Source organism: Bemisia tabaci, chromosome 5 (genome assembly GCF_918797505.1).
Source record: "Bemisia tabaci chromosome 5, PGI_BMITA_v3".
Taxonomy (NCBI): Eukaryota; Metazoa; Arthropoda; class Insecta; order Hemiptera; family Aleyrodidae; genus Bemisia; species Bemisia tabaci.
In genome coordinates, this window is record NC_092797.1 from 19170880 (window position 1) to 19189027 (window position 18148).

At 38.5% G+C, this 18148-nt stretch overlaps 2 protein-coding genes across 2 annotated transcripts; one reads left to right on the forward strand and one right to left on the reverse strand.

The window, feature by feature from the left end:
* The first annotated feature begins 6675 nt into the window (after positions 1–6675).
* Positions 6676–16029, forward strand: LOC109044801 (uncharacterized). The gene is made up of 3 exons (XM_019062731.2): positions 6676–6794; positions 10652–11380; positions 14235–16029. Exons 1-3 carry the CDS (start codon positions 6676–6678, stop codon positions 15445–15447), a joined length of 2061 nt encoding a protein of 686 aa, XP_018918276.2. The 3' UTR covers positions 15448–16029.
* On the reverse strand, positions 6984–10281 carry LOC140224597 (uncharacterized). The gene is made up of 4 exons (XM_072300390.1): positions 9948–10281; positions 9137–9186; positions 7653–7740; positions 6984–7179 (listed from the first exon to the last, which is right to left on the reverse strand). The coding sequence occupies exons 1-4, from the start codon at positions 10087–10089 to the stop codon at positions 7139–7141; spliced, it is 321 nt and encodes a 106-aa protein (XP_072156491.1). The 5' UTR covers positions 10090–10281; the 3' UTR covers positions 6984–7138.
* Positions 16030–18148: the final 2119 nt, after the last annotated feature.

An 18148-nucleotide genomic window follows, 5' to 3' on the forward strand; every position in this document is an offset into this window, starting at 1 on the left:
CTTTGTGTTATTTCTCTATTTTTTAGACCTGCTCTTAATTATGAATCCACTCACATCTCTACAAAAATTCACCAAAGCTATCGCCTTACATTGATCTGCTTATAATTCTAGTTCATCAGTATGGAGTCTATAGGTATACTCTAAGAGGTTGCGGTATCCAAATTGTCTTACCCTTTCAATTTTTTACATCTCTTTTTGATGGGAGTGACAAACGGGACATTTGCCAAACTAAACCGACGTTACTATATGACTTGAAACATTGAGAAGCTCTGTCAAGCGAAATGCCTTCAACTGGTGAAATATGCAATTTGTACCACTCGCCTCAAGTCCTTGCCTGTTAGACCTGTGTTGCGAGACAGCAAGCGTGCGGCTGAGGGTGATGGTAATCCAAGCGCGAGATAGCCATATCTACAACTGGACTACATTTTGCAATTGGGAACTATAATTTCCGGCCCAGTTTTAAAACAACGTATGCGCCATTAGTTTCCCTATGCACATAAGCGTTTTTTCAGATGAGCGAGAATTTATAGTTCCGAATTGCAAAATGCAGTCCAACTCGTCTTTGCTCAGACAAATAAGAACGTAACTACATTTTGATGTTACAAAATTTTCACTTTCAATAATACGAGTATTTTCACCGGGAAACTGTTCGCTGTTTTTAACTGAAGATTTCATCGATCTTATTTCTTCTGATTGAACGCCTAAATCGACAAAAATTGACAGAGTGGCCGATCGTAGAGCATGCTGTCATACAACGTCAAACTTTTTTTTGTTTGAGGCAAAGCATCACACCATTTGAGGAACTTCAGGAAATGGGTCACTAAACTGTGAACCAATTTTGACTTGTGCATACATTTTTCTAAAGGTATATTACGTGTAGAATGCGATGCGTATGTTAAACGCGAAAAAAAAAAAAAAAAAAAAAAATCAAAAACCGAGAAATACGCAGTTCAAAAAGCGCAACTTTTTCGGAAAAGAAGAAAATGCACCGGTTCCGCGCCAAACTGAATGATGGCATCCGGCATCAACCAGCGGAGATAGCGATTTGACAGCCGTGGTACATCACTTTCCATTGATTTCTTACCATTCCGGAGCGTTTGAAATTTCTTTGAGTCTCTGGACTTTTCAAAAGGCAGACTTGCCCGGAATTCTGGCTCCAAAACTATGCAAGAAATCACCACGTATATAATCTACTCATCTGGTACTTTCAGAATATTTAATAAAAAATACAAGGTTTAGTGACCCATGAACGAAAGTTGCACTCGAAAGAAGTAACATTTCTAAAGGCAGATAGAAAAAAAGCAAAAGCCTACCCTACAACCGATGAAAAAAAAAACAAAATAAATGGGGTTAACGGTCAGAGGGGGGGGGCACATTTTTTGATGTAGAGTACGAGGTCTGGAGGGAACACGTGCCCTCCCCCCCCCCTAGCTAGGGGGTACGAAGGGTTTCGCCTGAAAAATTTCATACAAATAGTCCCTTCCAAATTGAATTTTAAGCAGTCTCATATTTTTTAGCATGTACACAATGTGCGCAGCATATAAAAGTTGAAAATTGACAAATAATATACACGGAGAAAACGATATAGTGCTGAGCACTAACAGTTTAGATCAAATGGAGCAGCTAGCATGGCAGTATTGGTATGGTAAACTCTGGTTATAAAGTTCTTTCTTAAGACTAGTCCAGTCAATTTTTAGGAGCACTTTTACCCCCTCCCTTTTCCCTCCTCTCTTGCCCCCTTTTTTTCTTTTTCGGGGGCATGCCACCATGCCCCTTCCCCCGGATTCGCCACTGGAAACAACTGAACCGGCGCAGTTTAACTTAATATTGAAAAACCCGCGTCCGTTCTTCTCCCGGCGGATAGGAGATTTGAGGAGAGGATAAGATGAATTTATCTATGACTCGGTAAACTTAGGCCGAATTTCACGGGTGAGTGCGACAGCTGGGCACTGGAGCAATGATTCGACACCATCGCTAGCGTCTTTACCACGAGTGGAATAAACTCAACAACAGTAACCAACACCCACCAACGCCCGGCAAGGAGCCAGCCCACTGCTTCACTTTCTTTCTGACACAGGTGAAATTAAAAGTGTTTTACCGCCAGCCGGCTCGTGTCTCACTCATGAACTCCGTCTTAAGACACCAGTGCTTATATTCTTCGCTTCAAGTGTCTTCAAGTGCCGCAATTAACGCGTGTGTTTGTTAACATCTCAGCTTACCGGAATATTGCATCGCTAACAATCAGCCGAGAGGATCTCCTCAGGCGAGGAGCTGTTAAAAAATAACAATCAAAGGGACTTTAAGCATTCTGGATCCAAGGCTTTTCATTATTTGGGTGAGTGAATGTCAGTTCTTGACCTCTCATTATTTTAGAATTTTCAAAATTCACACTTTGCAAGGTTTGTTTTTAAAGTGTCAATTCATATGAACAGGATAATCCAAGCGTCTGGTTTTTAGTGATACTATATTTGGATGACTTTGGACGCAATATGATGGATGTTGTTTATTTTCCTTGAGTATTTTACATTTTACCGACAAAGGTTACAATTTTTTTAGTAATTTCATTCAGGCTGTACCCAGTTAATATAACCTTCTTCTTCACCAGATCACCTGTCCTCCTCAGATGTCATTATTGACCCCCGTAAAAAATAGTTGCAGTAACTTTTTATTTAGGGCCACTCTGAATGAACTGGCTACATTTTGCAGTACAAAACCAGTCAACAAAAGTAATCCAAAATCATTATTTTTTTCCCTCTTTTTTTCGTTTGTTTTAACGAGCATGCGGACCTGAATCAGCCTCGGATGTTCAATATAAACCTCCAAAAGTTAAAATACTGTTTTTGGGCCAAAAAGAACGAAGCAGTATCTGTTGCCCTGAAAGAAAAAAACCCATCCATACGGCTAAATGCACAATTCGTCGTTTCTCCCACGAAAGAACGTAACTCCAAATCGATGTTGCCAAATTTCTCCTCACAAATTGTATTTTCACTAGAGAATCTTCAGCTTTTTTGAATGAAAATTTTCTCTGATTCTATTTCTGATCTTGTGCAAAAATGAGGCAATTTTTTTATTAAATCTACAGAAGTGCGGTCTTTGTAATAAATTAAATTATTTGAGTCAACTTAGCAACCTTGAAATGGAGTTCCGTTCCTTTGTCCGGGTAACGACAAACTAAGGCAAAACAGCACTGTTTCTTTGACTCGCACACATTGCGAGTCAACAGTGGGCGGAAAGAGAAGGTGCAAGTTTGTTTTGGCAAACTGTCAACTTTCCTCCACCTCAAAGCTCCCGCGCCGCGAAGGAGGTAACAAGCGAGGAAATCTAATTTCGACGAATTTCCCAAGTTGCATTGAATGGGGCAAAATATATGCGGACCGCAAAGTTCCCTTTTTGATTGTCACAGGTCGACCGGGAGAGGGCGAGGGGGTGCCGCATTGTCAGATGTAGTCTTGGAATCAACATTTCTGTTAAGAGAAATGTTTGAATCTGCTCGAGGCTAAAAGATGATGGCAACATTGCCCCACGTGTTGATGAAATCACAAACGTTACTCGAGCGCTAAATAAATAAATAAGAATATTTTATATTTCTCCCTTTTTCTCAAGATTTCGCCGACTGTGTTGTATTTCCTATGTAAGCACGGTATTTTGAAGGGTGAGGGAAGAGCACTTGTTTCGAACCGAAGAAAAACCAGGTAAACTTGATAAACGTGCTTACTTCATTTGAAATGACTTCTTCTTCGTGTGACTCTTTATTCTTTACTTCTGTTTCTCATAGTTTATTCAAAATAAATTCCAATGTAGGATGAGTAAAATGTCTGTTCATTTTGTACTTAAATTCATACCTTGACACTGATTTGCATGTAGAACTTCGGCATACCGTAAGCTTAGAAGAGGGAATTTTCGGCTTAGCTGAGAAATAATAATTTATGTTACAGTAAAATTTTTTCTCTATATGGAATTCCATGATTTTTTGGAGAACTTTTTTTTAAAAATTAATACCCTTTTTCTGCCTTTTTACGAAAGTACAATGAGATAAGAGCCTATATTTTACGTTTTTTATGCTTTAAAAAACTATGCATTGACTCAAAAGCGGCGACAGTGCACCCAGATCCTTTTTTTCATATTTTCTATTGATTTTAAGTGATTTTATAAGATCATTTTTAGCCTTAACAAGTAAAATTCTGAATGAAATCATGACGTTTAATGGAACGGCCAGGGAGAGTTTTACTAATCCTTTACATTTTAGAGAATTAGTAAAACTCTGTGCAAAAGTTGGTTTACACATCCTTAAGCGCAACGCACACGGTTTTACAACGATAAAATAAAACCCATCAATTTCACTCGGAACACTTGCAAAAGGACTCCTTGAGTTGCCTTTTAATTTTGAGCTTTAACCCAGAACATTTGACGATTTTTTCTATGGAAAAATTTCCGTAAAAAATTTGCATTGAAATTTCCTCTCAGAGCATCAATAGTTGACTTTAAATGAATTGGGGGTTGAACAAAACTAGGAGATAAGTTTATTTTGAAAATAAATATATAAAACGTATGGACACTTTGAGACGGAAGGATAATCCTGTAACGTTGTGCTCTTTGGATGTTTTGTTCCTTCTCAGATTTGGTTGAATTTCCGGCTCTATTAGACAGCGTCGGGGGACTGAATTGTGTGTTCATTTTAAGGGTTGCAAGTAGCCGCAATTTTCGGTCATTTGGCTGCGTTTGGCGAGTTCGTCGGGGCAATTTAAGCTCAAATACGACACCTTACCCCTCAGATAGTCTGAGGAAATAGAGACTGAAAAAGTCCTGCCAGTTTAATTAAGCTCGAAAGATAGCTCGAAGATCCGTCTAGTTTCCTTGGAGTCTGCTATACGCATCAAAACCCTTTTGTTCATTTTAGAAAAACATTTGACGAGAGAGGGTGGTAGGAGGGACTAAAATGCTTCTTTTACTTTTACTCGTTCTTCAATACTGGAGAAATAGTCTAAATTATAAGTGGGGGAAAAAAAAAGAACGCGAAAGAGAGAACTAGAGAAAAATAAATAATTGAATGTTTCCAATTATTTAGCTTGTTTGTTTGCTTGTTTGTTAGCTTTTTCTAAACTTTCATAATAATGAAGAACATGTTTCACCCAAAAAGGGCATGCGTACTTTGAGTAAGAATTAAATCTTGCTCCAACAAACGTACCACCTCAACGAGAGGGGAGTCTGAATTTATAATTTACGTACTTAAATCACAACAAAACTTATTCAGCGCCTGTTCGTAATAAAACGAAATACTCCAACGAGCCAAAATAACAAATCTGACATGTCAATTAAAAGGTTGGTCAACTTTATTGGCACGTACCAAGAAAGAGAAGATACAGCAAAATTGCATTCGGGGTCATGGCAATGTCTCACCGATGGCCCAAAATAAAAGGTTTTGTCTCGACAAGATTTCAAAATTAGATGTAAATTAGATTTCACGCACAGGAACCTCCCAAAAATATTTCTTGTTCCGTATTTAGAAACAATATTATTTGGTAATGTGCCGGTACTTCATTAGAAGTTTCAAAAACTCTGAGGTATTATTTCTGACCGCAACACGGTCATACACACCCTAGACGATGCAGCAATACGTTTTATATAATAGACAGCTTCAGTCAGCGAATAACCTCGGATATTGTCTAAATAGCTGATGAAAACGAAAAAATTTACATTCGTGGATTACTACATGTCCTGCCCATAAATGTAGAATACATATGAATTAGTGCGATAGATCTATGAAAATATATCCAAGACAAAAATTGAAAAGATGGCAAGTCAAAAAAATTTTAAGAAATGTACAAACATTCCGTAAAATATTTCTAAGCATGATGAATCATAATGTCGATGACTAAAATTAAAATATGTGTAGCTCCGATTGTAACGTTGCAAATTTCCGCTTTTTGATTAGTTTTTCCTTAAAAAAACAAATGAACAGGTTATTTTTTTTATTTAATTTTCTGCAGATTTTCCGATTACCTACTCTAAAATATCTACAAAAAATTTCAAGGATGAAGTAGGTCAGTTTTGTTGTGAAAAAAAAATCGGAGATCTTGAAATGTTTCAATGGATATACGTCTACTTTGCGACTTCGGCTGTCGATATGAACTCATGCAATGACGTCATGTAAATTGTGGGATTACCTATCAGTGGGTTTGCGGTTGCCTACCGACCGAATGTTACGGTGGGATCAACTACCTGATATTCTCAAAAATTGCAATTAGCATCTGCGTATGATTCGCGAGTAGGAGACAGAGAGTCACTCTTCATCGGTGAAAGTTTCGGGCCTCCAACGCAGGAGTCGCTCGTGTCGCGATGGTTAGCCAAAGACTTTCAAATTTGAACATTTCGCTTGGACGTAGGAATGACTCTGAGATTCGTAACTCATGCCAAAGCAGCACATCAATCATAAATCAGTTACTTATCTCGAGAGGAGATACATGAGTGGGAAGCTTTCAAAAGGTATGAGGTAATTTTAACAAAGGCTTTTACATTGACGAACCCTTTAATGCCTACAAAATGAACGATTAAAGTTGATGAAAAGTTATCAAAACCAAAATAGATTAACCACCAAAGAATGTCACACAAAAAAAATCTAAAATTGTTCATAATTTTATACTTAGAGTCTTTCATTAAATACTTTCTGTCTTAGGCATGCTGAAAGCAATTTCTCTCTTCTGGGCTTATCTCATCTTCATCAGCCTGGTCAGCAGCCAGACTGGGAACCAAAAAGATGAGAACAAAAGTGAAAATTCAATAAATGATTTCTTAAGGTAAGTGCAATTAGCATACACCAACGAATATGTCTGGTTGTTGCAACTAGGATTTCTTTGATAAGTTTGCAAAAATTCAGCTTTGACTGAAAGTAGGTACATTAGTAGCGTTCATGGTCAGGAGAATTCAAAAAAATCTCGCGATTCCCAAAAGCTGGATGCAAGGGGTATAGTAAAAAAATGATACAATTGTTTGATCAGGTGGTAATTTTTTTAATCGCAAATTAAACATTTCAGAATCAAGAATATCGACAGTTTTGATGTTTATACTTTATTATGAGTGAGCACTGTTTTGTACTATAAGATCGTTTTTTTTTTCATAATTACCTAGTCGAGTGTGTAACCTAAGATGTGGCATCGTTTTCGATGGGGTATAAAGAATCCACTGAAATGAAAACACGGATGAAAATCAAATTAGAAATAATTAAAATAGTCCGGCATATTTGGAGAATGAAAAGGATGAGTTCTCTTAAAATTATTTACATTAAAATAATGAAAGATGTCACCATTTGGTGGCAACCAAGGATGACAGAAATTGCCAATGAATTAATTTATTTCTGCTTTACGAAAGAAGCTGATACAGGATTTAATTTTTAATCGATTCTTTTCAAACAATAAAGGCTTTTTTATCATTTACACCTTAAGTTTTATTGTGTGAAGTGTACACAATATATCATTCTGTTTCAAAATTATTCCTTGATTATGAATAGTTGTTTTCTTTTCCGAAAAATTTACGTAAGTTAGTATTTCATCGTCAAACATTGCTTTAGACCATTCAAAGAACAGGAACTTTTAAGGGAATCAATTTTAAGTAAACAGATACTAGAGATACTGAAATTTATTCATATGTCAACGTACAATCTGAGTCTAATTCGTTGCTGTCAGCCTCCTGTATAAACTCAGAGAACATCATCTCGTTTGGTTCGAAACCTGGGGCAGGTTTTACCTGAAAATGGTAGAAATCGAGAAACATTAGTATGTGACATTTCTGAATTATGCGTCAGCAAAACTATACAATGTGTGTATGGAGGGTGCTTTTTTTCTCCCTGAAACGTATGAGGAGCACAGCATTATCATTCTACTTGAAAGCAGTGCAAGTGCTACTACAAGTGTATCAATTTTCCAATTTGGAAGGTTGAATTAAATATTGAATTAAACGACACTTTAAGGGCCTTGTCCGACTTTTTCCATAATTTCTGTCTTCCTGTGTCTACACCACACTACTGAATATTTCACACCATGTACCGCTTTTATGAACAATTGATGCGGTGGAATTAACATATCCTGCGTTTGTGTTCATATTTGTTACATTGAGATTTCTCTTTTATTAGTTCCTCCCTCAATCCTTTTAATGGTACTGAGGCCAAGATGATCAATTCTTCAGATTGTTTGATCATTTCTTCACCTAGCTGACAAAAGGGCGTAAGTTACATAGTGAGATGAGCCCGGGAAAACATTGAATTGTACGGGACGACAGGGTTTACTGTAGATTGTAGTTACACCCCTACGTCAGGAAGAAGAAGAAACATTAAGAACCCATTAACTCAGTCATTTTCAGTTGAAAAATGTAATAGTTTTCAAATTCCTCTAAGTGTAGACACGTGTTTCGCTCTTATTGATGATTGGCTACTATGGTATTGATACCATTGATAGCCAAAATAAAAATAATACTGTGGTTTATTATACACCTCCAACTCCTCAAATTACAACAACGTTAGGTGCAGTAACACTGCCTACGCCCAATTTTTGGTTGAATACTGATCACTTGAGCGCAACGCAATCCTTGCTCCAGGCGCTGGAAAGGAACCGCTTCCGAAAAAAAAGTGTGAGTGAAAAGTAAAGTAACGCAGTCCCAAATAGTGAGAATGCAACTCTTCAGAGCCTTGAGCTGCACTGCGATTGCGTAAGATGCACTAAAAAGCGGGAAGGAAAATCGGAGAGCAGGACCGGAAAATATTGACTGCGGTGTTGCTTCCTTACTGTGATCATGCCAGCAACACCGAAATTCCTACCATGAAAACTAAATTCACAATGGATCTTAATATTTTTGTTCCTCAAACGAAAAAACGTATTCATATTTCAACATGCCATTGCAAAATTTCTAGTAATAAACTGCACTTGTACTAGGAGAGTTTTAGACTTCAATTGCTGATAATCCTACTAATTTTTCCGCTGATTGCATGCAAAATCAGCGCAATTGCGAGCGATTTATTTCGTGGTCATATTTTTGAAAAAATTCAATTTTTTAGTCAAAATTTCAATCTTGGAATGGAGCTTCAGTCACAAAAAAAGAGGAATTAAGTATTTTTTGATGCCTAAAGGAGGCACTTCTATTAACTTACATGAACTGCTTCATTACTAATTTCCGCGGCTTGCATCGTCGACAGAAATCCTGAAATCATTTTTATTATTTTATGAAAATTTAAGAAACAATTCTCAGAGTACATGTATAAAATATTGGTTAGATTGACAAAGTAAGTTGCACGTTCTATGTGATATTTTCGTCCACTTTGGTCATTAGGGACTGTGCAATTCAACTACATCATTGACCATGCAAATTTGTCACTTTCAGTTTTAGAAATTCAAGTCAACTTTTTTTTTTTTTTTTTTTTTTTTTTTTTTCAATTTGCCGAGTTAACCTTTATCGATTTTTATTAGAGAAGTAGTTTTACTTGAAACTAAGCGAAATACAAAGAAAAAATATTATGGTAATAATAAAACTTCATTACGTAGTTTACATCATTTTCAAATTTTTAAAATTGATTTGTAACAAAAACAGGTTTCAGGGAACTCTTATGGCTGAGGAAAATTTGTATTCTTCAAAACTGCAATAATTTAAGAAAAATTTAAATCGCTTGCATCAATTGAACCTAGAAAATGTGGGATGTATTAGTCGCGTTATGAGCGGCAAATGTTATTTTAACAAGAGAGGGTTTTCGTTTCTTTACTTAAATTCAGTAAATTTTTTTTCAGTAGCGATTCCCCGCTGAAAGAGTAAATCAGGGAACGTTTCTGATTAAAACGGCGGAGGCACGCCTATGCTACATTCAAAGGCCTACTCGTCTTAAAAAAGTGATGAAGAACGTAATTTTTACATCAATAAAATTATTAGCTACAAGTCTTTAAAAAAATGTCTCCCAACTTTCTACTTGCCTGCAATTGCCATGAACACTACAAACAAAACCTGGTGCAAAGAACAACCCATTTTCAACCAGAATAACACACAACTGAACTGATTTCGTTCGGTTGAAACTGTGACTTCCTTCGAACTCGCGGTATATATTATCTTAAACATAAATTTACTTTAGCCGCGGGAAACATCATTTCCGAGCTATCTCAGTGAGCCGAGTGTCAGCTTTTATCAAAATAAGTCAACAAATCGCCCATAAAACAGAGGGAAATGTCATAAATAATTGACGCTGGCTTTGCGAAATTGCAAATTAATCATTTTGCGCGACATCTATTACAGTTGCATGTTTAACACTTGCCTAGTGGTCATCGAAATTACTCACAATATTTTAAGTACAAAACAAAGTCACTTAATTTTAGATTTGACATTTTTTGTTACAATAGTCAATAATTACTTCAAAAATATTCTCATTAATCAAATGTTCAGAAACAATCAGCTCAATTATGATGGCATAGCCAAGCACTTGATGACAAAAAATGGCACTCGGAAAATTACGCAGAAACATTTTTTACATTCAAGATAGGTTATACATTTATTTCAGTTTTTGGTGCGTGTACAGAGTTACCAATCAGTTTTCAGTAAGCACTCGCCTCTCTGAACATCAACAACCTTCACCAGTATCAATATGCGATTACTCCTCTATCTGAAACTATGAATTTGGTTTCAGGCAACTGACATCGTTCCTGAATTCCGGTAGCCTTTTGCGGGCTGTCAGCAACAGCACTACGCCTTATCAATCCGGCGCTCTCAGTCAATTCCTTAGCGGAGTATTCAGGCCTAATCCTGGTGGCATCGGTGATTTTCCTGGGCAGTCACTCTTGCAGGGTCTCCAACCGAACCCTGGAGGCAATGGTGTTGGAGGCTCGGGTGGATTCGATGGTCAGGGTGGCTTCGGAGGTGGCCCTGGTGGATTCGGGGGTCCAGACCCCGGAGGACCTGGTGGCTTTGGAGATCAAGGCTCTGGGGGTCCCGGCGGATTTGGGGGTCTAGGTTCTGGAGGACCCGGTGGCTTTGGAGGTCTAGGCTCTGGAGGACCTGGTGGATTTGGTGGTGTTGGATCTGGAGGCCCTGGTGGGTTCGGGGGTCCAGGTTACGGGGGCCCCGATGGCTTTGGAGGACCTGGTGGATTTGGAGGTCCAGGCGGCCCGGGTCTAGGACCGGGGTATGGTGGACCCCCTCAATACCCAGGATTCCGTCCTCCTCTTGGACCTTACCCGCCTCCAGGGTTTGGAGCACATCCCATGACGTTCCTGGGAGCTTTGTCGACGATCGCTCGCTATGATGACCTTCGTTGCGTGCCTAGACTGCTCTGTGAGGTCACTGCTGGTGGCAGGCCTGGCTACTCCAGTAATCAAGCCTCTCCTGTTCCATTTGTCTCAAAGGACGCTCTTGTCTCGTGAGTATATTTACACGAATTCTTATGGAACTTCTCCTTCAAATTTTTCATGATTTTTGTAGTTAGGAGAGGATTCAATCATTTGAATACACGATCTCCAAATGGCTATCTGAGAGTTGTGCTAACTGAGCCAGATAAACGAAACTTGTAAAGAATTGAATGCTAATGAGTTCATGGAGAGATCGACTTTTTCACGAACACGGAATGATGGATCGACGGTGAAACCACCAGATCACGTATCACGTTGGCGGTGCTTAAAAATCTCCGCTCCCATTTTTTTTTTTTTTTTTTTTTTTTTTTTTTTTTTTTTTTTTTTTTTTTTTTTTTTTTTTGGTTTTCCATTTGAACTTTAAAACATGATAGGAGGTATGCAACGTTGCAAACCGAGATATGTGGTCTGGTAGTCTCATCGTCTTTATGTTGCTTTATACTACTTTTCCACTGGCACCAATCGTTCCTAAAAAATATCGCTGGTTTTTAGGCATGGTCTTTCTGAAATTGGACTACATTTTGACTAAGGAACTACTATAAAAAAAATACAAGCAGTGAACTCCAACACAATGTGTTGATAAGGCGCGTCATTAACTCGCACATATCAACCCCTTTAGTTTTCATTTACAGAGATTTCAAAAAAGGCAAGCAGCACAACAAGAGAATTCACGATCCAACAGTGCAAGGTCAACGACGCACCTTGACGAGACCGTGTATTGTGAATCTAGAAAGCTATTCGAACAAATTTAAGTTTTTTGATCTGCCTCAAGCAAAATCTTATCAGATTCTTGAAGAAAAGTGCTACGGAAAAATTTAAGCGAAGAAAGGAAAAATTCTGTCGAACTCCTAGAAGATAAAGTCGATTTAAAGGTATTTTGGGGCTAAAATACCCAAATCACCGGTATTATAAATCCCGTTATATTATTGAAAAGAGATTTACTCGATATAAATGCAATTGTATTAAATATGTCTTGATTTTTTTATTTTAAACGTCTTTTCATGCAAAGAAGCTTAACCATGTCCATGCTTTATTCATTCATGAATTGAAAGTAAGCAATCCACATCCCGAAAATCTACCGATTTGCCGTGAAAAATTGCAGAAACTTGATATACCAGGTCGATGTACCCACTCTTTGAATTTACCAATCGATTTAGTGAGTGCACGTATGTGAAAGTCAAAATGCTATAGTCATTTTGGGTGCATTCATTTTTCATGAAACAATTGTAAGTAATTTCAATCCCGAAAAACCATACATTTTCCGTATAAAATCGAAAAAATCAAAATATGTCGACTCCCTGACGTGAAAATTAAATTCTACGTGTGAAAATACTTATGCATCGATATGCTGAACAGAATGCCCGCCTCTCCTCGTAATTTACAAACCGTTCCTATACTCATCTCAAAATTTTTCTCAGAGCTTTGTGTTATTATCAGCTTCCATTTAAACCCCGGTTTGATGGCTGAATCGGCTGCCCAAAAAGCAAGCCATTTTTGAAGGGCTCTATGAGAAATTCGTGATATTATCAGCTCTCAGGAAATCACCCCATGGGTAAAATTGCTGGTATAAATTTTCGAGAGCTTAAAATAATCGTATTCAAGAAACTAAGGCATTAAACTATGGAGTCAATTTCGTTTTAATAATGTAACGGGATTTACTTGTCTTCAGGTCAAAACTCATACAAGGAAGCCCCTTGCAAGAGGCTAATTTTTTGTAATTTCACTCAATTTTTTCTCCTTTTTATAATTGAATTGCTTGTCACATTCTGAGGTCAATCATATTAAATTGTAATTTATACATTTCTTTTTTTCCCCCTTCATTTTATTTTTTGTTTGGCGAAGTTTTGTTGATTTCTTCGGATTTCGAATACTGTAACTTCTCTTCTATTTGGCCGATTTTTATGAATGAGACCTCTTTTAATTCGTGTTTCAACGGAGAGTAAGGAAAAAATTGCTAAAAACTCGCGAAACAATTTGTTTTTGAAAATTGGGCGAATCCTAGCGTGACGATGAAATGGTTTATGAAGCGTAAGTAATTGGGCGAGGGGCTGAGGATCCCGGCCTAGCTTGGCGACCGTCATTAGCTTTTGTTCGTCGAGACGCCGACGCAGTGATCAGGAGCGTGGGGAAGAGAGGGGTAAGTGGATTCCTGTATGAGCCACGTTTAGCTAATGGTCTAATGAGTCTCGAGGCTCATCACAGATTGCACTTACACAGATTGCACTGTATTTCTTAGTTTTAATAAGAAATAAAATATAATTCTGTAAAATTAGTAAATAAATACCAAGACAATTATTCAGGATGTCAAAGACTGACTGAAAACTTTTTATTAACCTCATATGATAAAAATATTATTATCAGCTGACACTGACATTGTTGTCAGATGAACAGCACTATCAGAGCACGGGTACCAACTTTTGAAAAATATAACAGAGGTGTGGAGATCTGTCAAAGCAACGTTTTGAACAAAACGGAGGAGTTAAATTCTCATTCCGAGAGTGCCGACCTGCTCAGCCATCCTCGAATCAGTTCGCTTGATTCTGCTTATATATGCATATTTTAAATCAGCGCGTCGCACTCTTAGGCTTTTTTTAAGAAAACCAAGTAACGTAGACTCTTGGTATTCACTGCACATAAACTAGAGAGCCCCAGAATGAGAAACAACTTTAAATCATAATTATTGACGGATAAATAAACTTTTTACACGCTTTGGAAAATCTCAGAAGTTCGCGGTAGTCACTTTTCGGTAAGGAACTAAGGGACTCGGTTATTGTATCGAGCAGGGTTCGAAACGATCGCAAAGGCGGTATACTACGTATACGCGCCAAAATATGTCCTATTATTGAAAAAACCTTTCGCTTTCAGGTTGCTGACCGTGCTGAACTTCGTGGACGACCTGCCGTTGCTGACTTTTGGCCGGGCCGCGCTGCTGGGCTACACGTCGCGCGGTGACTCGCGCACCTGTCTGGCCGCGTACCCGACGTGCCCGCGCGACCCCGACCAGCTTATCAACTACCTCAACAACCACAACGGCGGCTTCTTCCGCTTCTTCAACCAACAACTCAACGCTTACCTACCTCAATACGCACCCGCTCAGGGCTACTACCGAGACCAAGCGCCCAACGCCGAGTCACCAATCACCAATTCCAAGTCACTAGTTTCTGAATCCCAGTCAAGAGTTGTCAACTCCAAGTCTCCGACCAATTCGCAGTCCTTGGTTGCTGATTCCAAGTCAAAGGTCAACTTCCAGTCACCGGTTGCTGGTTCCAAGTCGAAGGTCAACTTCCAGTCACCGGTTGTCGCTTCCAAGTCGCCGGTTTCTGATTCCCAGTCACCGGTTGCTGATTTCCGAGGGAAAGAGACCCGGTTCTTCGGGGACCCAAAGGATGGCGGAAGAGAGGAAAAATCGCGCTACGTAGACTTGTCCATCGAGATGGAGGCATCACCGGGGAGTGACAAAATCCGGTTTTCAGATGGGGAGCGCAACCATGGCGAAGAGCCGCGGATAGTCGCCGGCGGTAGTGGGGTTGGGGGTGGCCCTTTGCTGACCTTGGACTATTCCGACTCCGATTACGACTACAGTTCGAACCGGGGCGGGAAGAAGCTCGTCTTTTCCGGTTCCAAAGAGTCGGGAGAGGCGTGGAAGTTCCCTTCATCATCGTCGTCTTCGTTGTCGTCGATGTCGTCGTTGCCAACGCGGCGCCCGAAGAAACTCTCCGGGGGCTTCGCGTTCCCGGACAACGACGGCGAGAGCTCCGAGGTGAAGTTGCGGCCGATGGTGTTCCCGACAGATGACGTCATGCATACGGCGAGTTCACCGCCAGAGTTTGTGGACAGCCAGGGGCGCCCCATTCCCGAGTTTGGGAACAGCCAGGGACCCCCCGTTCCGGAGTTTGTGGACAGCCAGGGGCGCCCTGTCCCACCGCCGCCGTCGATGGACAGGCCGCACTATTCGCCCTACTCGGATTACGTGTTTCGGCCGGATCGATTCTCCAAGTTCACCTCCTTCGACTATGATACCGGTGGTTTCGGCTCTTTTGATAAGATGTTCGGCCGAGAGCAGGTGCGCTTTCTGTGAGCGCGTCGCACAATGGAACGCGTGTTTCGGAGGGTTGGACATGGGATGTTTTATTAAAATTCCACTTTTGATGTTTGTTTTTACACATCATAAATTTCAAGGGACTTTCCTCGAGTGATTTTTTGCGGAAAAAGCCATGGAACCGCTTTTAAACCTCTAAATTTTGTAATAACGACCACCGTTAAAAGTCTCCACAGTGGAAAAAAAAGTTTCTTGGATCCTAGTCTAGACTCGTAAAACATTTAAAGAGAAAAAAATACTCTTGATTCAATTTGATTTTTGCTTGAATCGAGAGCCAAGCTCCTTAATTTAATTGAACATCTATCTTTTTGATTCAAGTAAAAATCCTATTGGGTTAAGAGTAATTTTTCTTGTCGATTTTTTTAGGAGTCTGTACTCTTGAGCCAAGAGACTTCTTTTTTCAAGTGCATATGAAGTTCAACCCCTCCCAATTATTCGCTTCTCTGTTCGTCGCATCAGTCGTCGGGCTAGATTCTGTTACACCAAAGATATAAAAATATTTTATAGATCTTCCCGTGAAATCAGCTACTAATGTGTGTGCGCGTTCGGGTCCAATCCTCAGTTTTTAACTCCTTGCATCAATAATTTTTTCTCTCTCGTTTACCTCCCAAAGTTTCAATATTTATTAAATGTAGACATTTTTAACCTCAAGTTAAGTAAGGATTGACACCCCTCACTCCCTCCCCCGTCCCTGTCAGACTTGCTTCATGGACTTCTGATATGCTTTTTTCCCAAATTTGTGTCACAATTTATGGATGGTCACGTTGAATTTGCATGTTACAACAGTCAAATCATCTTTGCGAAACTAACGTTGAAAAATTAAATTAGATTCACTTAGTTACAATTTGCAAGTACAAACTTTGATCGGTGGATGAGTAACATTAGATTTCAAATTGAATTCCTTTTTTACTGTTGTCTCATAGTTTAAGTTGTATAATTTATTTATTTTTGCCGGCTTATTTTATTTATGTAATACAAGCCTAGGCAAATGTGAACACACTCTTTACTTTGATTTTATAATTTATGTAAAGACCTCTTTGGTACCGATGCGGTTGCATGATTTGACATATCGACGCTGAAACTCCCAAACCACGTATCTCGTATGTTGTGTTCTTAAAAGCTCCCCTCCGATTTATTTTTTTTTAGGAGTATGAATTAACATCATTCCTAAAGGTTTTTCCAGAATTTTCTTTGCACTGAGAAGTAAAATTACGAAGAATTTCGAGAACTGACAATGAGTTATTCATTAGATTAGAAGAAAAAAACATGGCAGGAAGTTTGCAATGTCGCAAACTGACGAGATACGTGGTTCGGATGTTTTGCCGTGGGTATAGTTTTTCAATATTTTTAAATTTTAAGACGTTTGCTCTTGTAGTCGGACTTTTAATATTACTGTCATGAGAACGCTCCTTTTCGTATTAGGCAATATTCACAGATAAAAACGTTTAGGGCTCATGCCTAGATTCAGCATCTCCTAGTTTTGTGTAGGCACCAACTCTACTCTGGCTAAAATAAACAAAAGTGAGGGTAGGGCTGATATCTGCTCAAAATTCAAAAGATGCCAAACTTATCTACCTCCTTTAAGATGAGCACTAAACCGTTTTTTCCTTCTTCCTTTAGCTGCAACTCAGCTTTAAATGTCAAAATTCAGGAGAAATTAGGCGAGTCTGTTTTTTCGCATGGTTCGAGGTTCGTGAGTGAGCATTATTTATTTGATCTTAATGGTCATTATTTTGGATAATTTTAGTCTGCTATCCTCAGAATTTACGACACTAACTTTTTTACTCCAATTTTTATTATTGATCAGCAATTCGTATTGTGTCTTTGGAGTCTACAACCTTAACTATACTGACATTCATTGGTGAGCAAAAAATGTATGAATTTGAATTCAAAGTGATTACTTTCGAGCAAAACGAATTTGAAATTTAATAAATCAGTAAGTAAATAGTTGCAAACTAAAGGTATGCATGAAAGGTAAAAGCTTTCAATATCTGTACGTGTGATAGTAAAGTTAGTTCTGGTGTTCAAAGTCTTATAAGATACACTCTGAAACTAACTTTTATGTATTATTTATTTTTCTTTTTCTGCGCACTTTCCAAATCATACAAATGGTGCTTTTGATGAGCTTAAACACTTGTCTTCTTTATTACATTGAGAACAGACAAACAAGATAAGTATGTATAACTTGTATTTTTCAGCCCCTTCTTCAATACGAGCATTGTTAATAACGCACACGTCAATTTCTAAGGCAAAAAAGTGGGTACCTGCATTGCAATGTCTCAAAATTTTTTTTCATGAAATAACTTACCAGAATGTCTTCTTGAAACTCCTTGTGAATATATTTCGACGATTGAGGAAAATTCACAGGAAACGTCAAAAAGACCATTGGTTGGTTTTCCATTAAAAAGGTAGAACTTGAGCGACAATTTTCAACATTGCTATGGGAGGTACGTACTTTTTGACCTTAGCCATCGATGTGTAAATGAATCCTTTTTTTAAGTTATTTTTTTAAAAAAACAAACTTTCTTCTAAATTCACAAGATTTATTATTGAACGAAAACTTTTGAAATTAAATAATTTGGATAGAGTATCACTTTTGCGACCTGTTACTTTATTTAACCTTAATTGTTTTGTATCTACATGTATTATTCATAAAATGAGGGTAAGAGTGCACAGGAAA

Bases quoted from the DNA above. Each gene is read 5' to 3' on its own strand.
- LOC140224597 (XM_072300390.1), bottom strand. From the start codon at position 10,089: ATGTTTAAGATAATATATACCGCGAGTTCGAAGGAAGTCACAGTTTCA. The intron at 9,187-9,947 runs GCAAGTAGAAAG...AAATGATTTCAG, and splicing joins AGTGTTCATGGCAATTGCAG to GATTTCTGTCGACGATGCAA. The intron at 7,741-9,136 runs GTAAGTTAATAG...TACCATTTTCAG, and splicing joins TTAGTAATGAAGCAGTTCAT to GTAAAACCTGCCCCAGGTTT.
- LOC109044801 (XM_019062731.2), top strand. From the start codon at position 6,676: ATGCTGAAAGCAATTTCTCTCTTCTGGGCTTATCTCATCTTCATCAGC. The intron at 6,795-10,651 runs GTAAGTGCAATT...ATTTGGTTTCAG, and splicing joins TCAATAAATGATTTCTTAAG to GCAACTGACATCGTTCCTGA. The intron at 11,381-14,234 runs GTGAGTATATTT...TTTCGCTTTCAG, and splicing joins TCAAAGGACGCTCTTGTCTC to GTTGCTGACCGTGCTGAACT.